Source organism: Amphimedon queenslandica, unplaced genomic scaffold, assembly GCF_000090795.2.
Source record: "Amphimedon queenslandica unplaced genomic scaffold, v1.1 AMPQUscaffold_12686, whole genome shotgun sequence".
NCBI classification, from domain to species: Eukaryota; Metazoa; Porifera; class Demospongiae; order Haplosclerida; family Niphatidae; genus Amphimedon; species Amphimedon queenslandica.
The window spans coordinates 8,794-11,096 of NW_003547078.1; the positions used below are offsets into that span (position 1 = coordinate 8,794).

The 2,303-nt window shown below is 36.5% G+C and overlaps 1 protein-coding gene across 1 annotated transcript in view; it reads left to right on the top strand.

The window, feature by feature from the left end:
• LOC100635665 (major vault protein) overlaps positions 1–2,303 on the top strand; it is a 9,651-nt gene that overhangs the window by 339 nt on the left and 7,009 nt on the right. The window contains exons 3-6 of the mRNA XM_020003316.1: positions 127–255; positions 929–983; positions 1,348–1,511; positions 2,111–2,252. Of these exons, the coding sequence (XP_019858875.1) occupies positions 184–255; positions 929–983; positions 1,348–1,511; positions 2,111–2,252 (433 nt within the window). The 5' untranslated portion in view covers positions 127–183. The remainder of the gene's footprint in view (positions 1–126; positions 256–928; positions 984–1,347; positions 1,512–2,110; positions 2,253–2,303) is intronic.

A 2,303-nucleotide genomic window follows, 5' to 3' on the forward strand; every position in this document is an offset into this window, starting at 1 on the left:
CAGACGGGCGGCTGTTTGATCAAGTGGAAAACTTAAAGAAGGACATCACTAGACTGGAGTACCAGAACAATGAACTGGGGAGGGTGAGCCTACACTAATAACTCACTCATTAGTGATTATTGATAGGATCTAAGAGAAGGAGGGGGCAGTACAGGAGGAGGAGCTAATAAATTGAACAAACGAATGGAAGATCTTCAGGAAAGACTCTTAACGAGGACTGATGAGGTCTCTGAGGCTCGTCGGGCAATAGCTGATGTGAGTGGAGGGTTTACTATACGTATATGTATATGGGGCATCCTATGTATATGAGGGTGGTAATGTGTATGTAGTATGTACATGTATTATTATTGTGAGTGAGGTAGTACTACTGTACAAGATGATTTATTGGCAAGGAATAAATATTGGTGATTGGTGGTTCTATGAAGAAATCACCAATATAAAACCCACCAATTTCTTTCCATAGGAAAATTTGCTGAATATTACTCCCACCAATAAATCATCTTGTACAGTATTATTTATTTAAAGGTTGTACATGTACATATATATGTAACATGTATTGTATTGTATAGGCAATGGTTAAAGTTACTGAACTGTCAAGTCAGGTACGATCCAAAGATGATGAACTATCAAAGAAGGAGACACAGTGAGTTAAAGAAAATTCAGTGAAAGTTATTAACAATTATTGTTAAATGGCATACATTTACTTTTAAAATACTTATTATTACTGCTACTTTAGGCAGGAAAATTATTTTCTAAGCCTTTAATTACATTACTATTCATTGACCCTCCCTCTGTTGTTAGGGAATTCCCCTGATTCCCCTTGTGGACACAACACATGCTGCCTATTGTTTGTAATTAGCTGCATAACATCATTAGCTAATGCTTGCTGCTTAAATATAAATGTTAATGTTCTTGTCATTTACTTTAGGATCCTTTCCCATTGTTTCCTGGAGAGAGATTACCTGAGAGTGGCAGTGCAACTGGTAGGTTGCTATTATGACTCTCCTTCTCCCCCTCTCTCCCCTCCTCTCACTCTCACTTTCTCTCTCATTGTTCATTTCCTAATTCATTTATTCCATTGCAATGTATCATTCATTATTAATGTGATTATTAACTGCAAGGAGACTAATGGCTATAGCCTACAGTAGGTCCATAGTTCACACTACATGTATGTTTATCAACAGTGTTTGTTTATGTTTAGTTTATAAATAATCTACTTGATATCATGAAAACAGTATCTTTTCTGAAATCACTAGTCAATTTATACAAACATATACTATTATGCATCCAACACAAAAGAGTATTTCACTCATCCTCATCTCTCCTTTCTCTCTCTCTCTCCATTAGATTATTCTCGTGCTATTAAGCGTCTCCCAACCATAAAAGCAGATCATGGGATACACTTGAGTGCTCTGGTTGATATGGAGGAGACTGATACTGCTCCAGCTCATAAGGCTGGGGATGAGTGGCAGCTGAGAGGACCATTGACCTACTTACCCAAACCAGAAAAGGTCAGCGTTTAACAGTAATACAGCTAATACCTGATAGTTACATGTATAGTGTATATGCACCTTGGCACAGTATTCTTCAGTGTCCCTATATTCAGTGGTCCATATATTCATTCTTAGTTACACATGTTTCTAGTTGCAACTATAGTTACACTTTACCCTTGCATGAAAAATGGTAGTAGTATGAGATGTAGTACAGTATGTTGATTGTCATTATAGTACAGTATGTATTTGCTATAAGTGATAATGTGTATCAAATTACATATTATAAACTTGTATTTGTGAGACACTTGCAGCACCCTTGACACATTACTATTATACCTTGGGCTGTTGTCATACACCTGTGACTTGATTGTTATCCCTTTATCTCTCTTTCTCTAATTAGTAGCAATTAATGTAATTTTTGTTACTAGCCACTAACAATATTCATAGTTTATTATAATGATGACACTGAATCAGTACAGTGTACCCGCAGACATGTTATAGATAAACTTTAAACAACACATACCTGTAGGCTGGACCAAGAAGTTAGGGCTGGGACTAACAAATTCAAATAGAACATCTACAGGATTAGTCTTATTACTTGTATGTATATCCTGCAGGAGGTTGTCAATGAGGTCCAGTTGACTGTTTTATCTCACCATCAGTATTGTGTGGTTGTTAATCCTCTTGGTGATGATGGTAGACCACGTCTTGGCTGTAGGGAACTGAGGAAAGGACCCAAGACATTCTTCCTTCATCCTGGTAACTGATTAATATTGATTAAGTATTGATTTTATTATGATGATTTGTAAT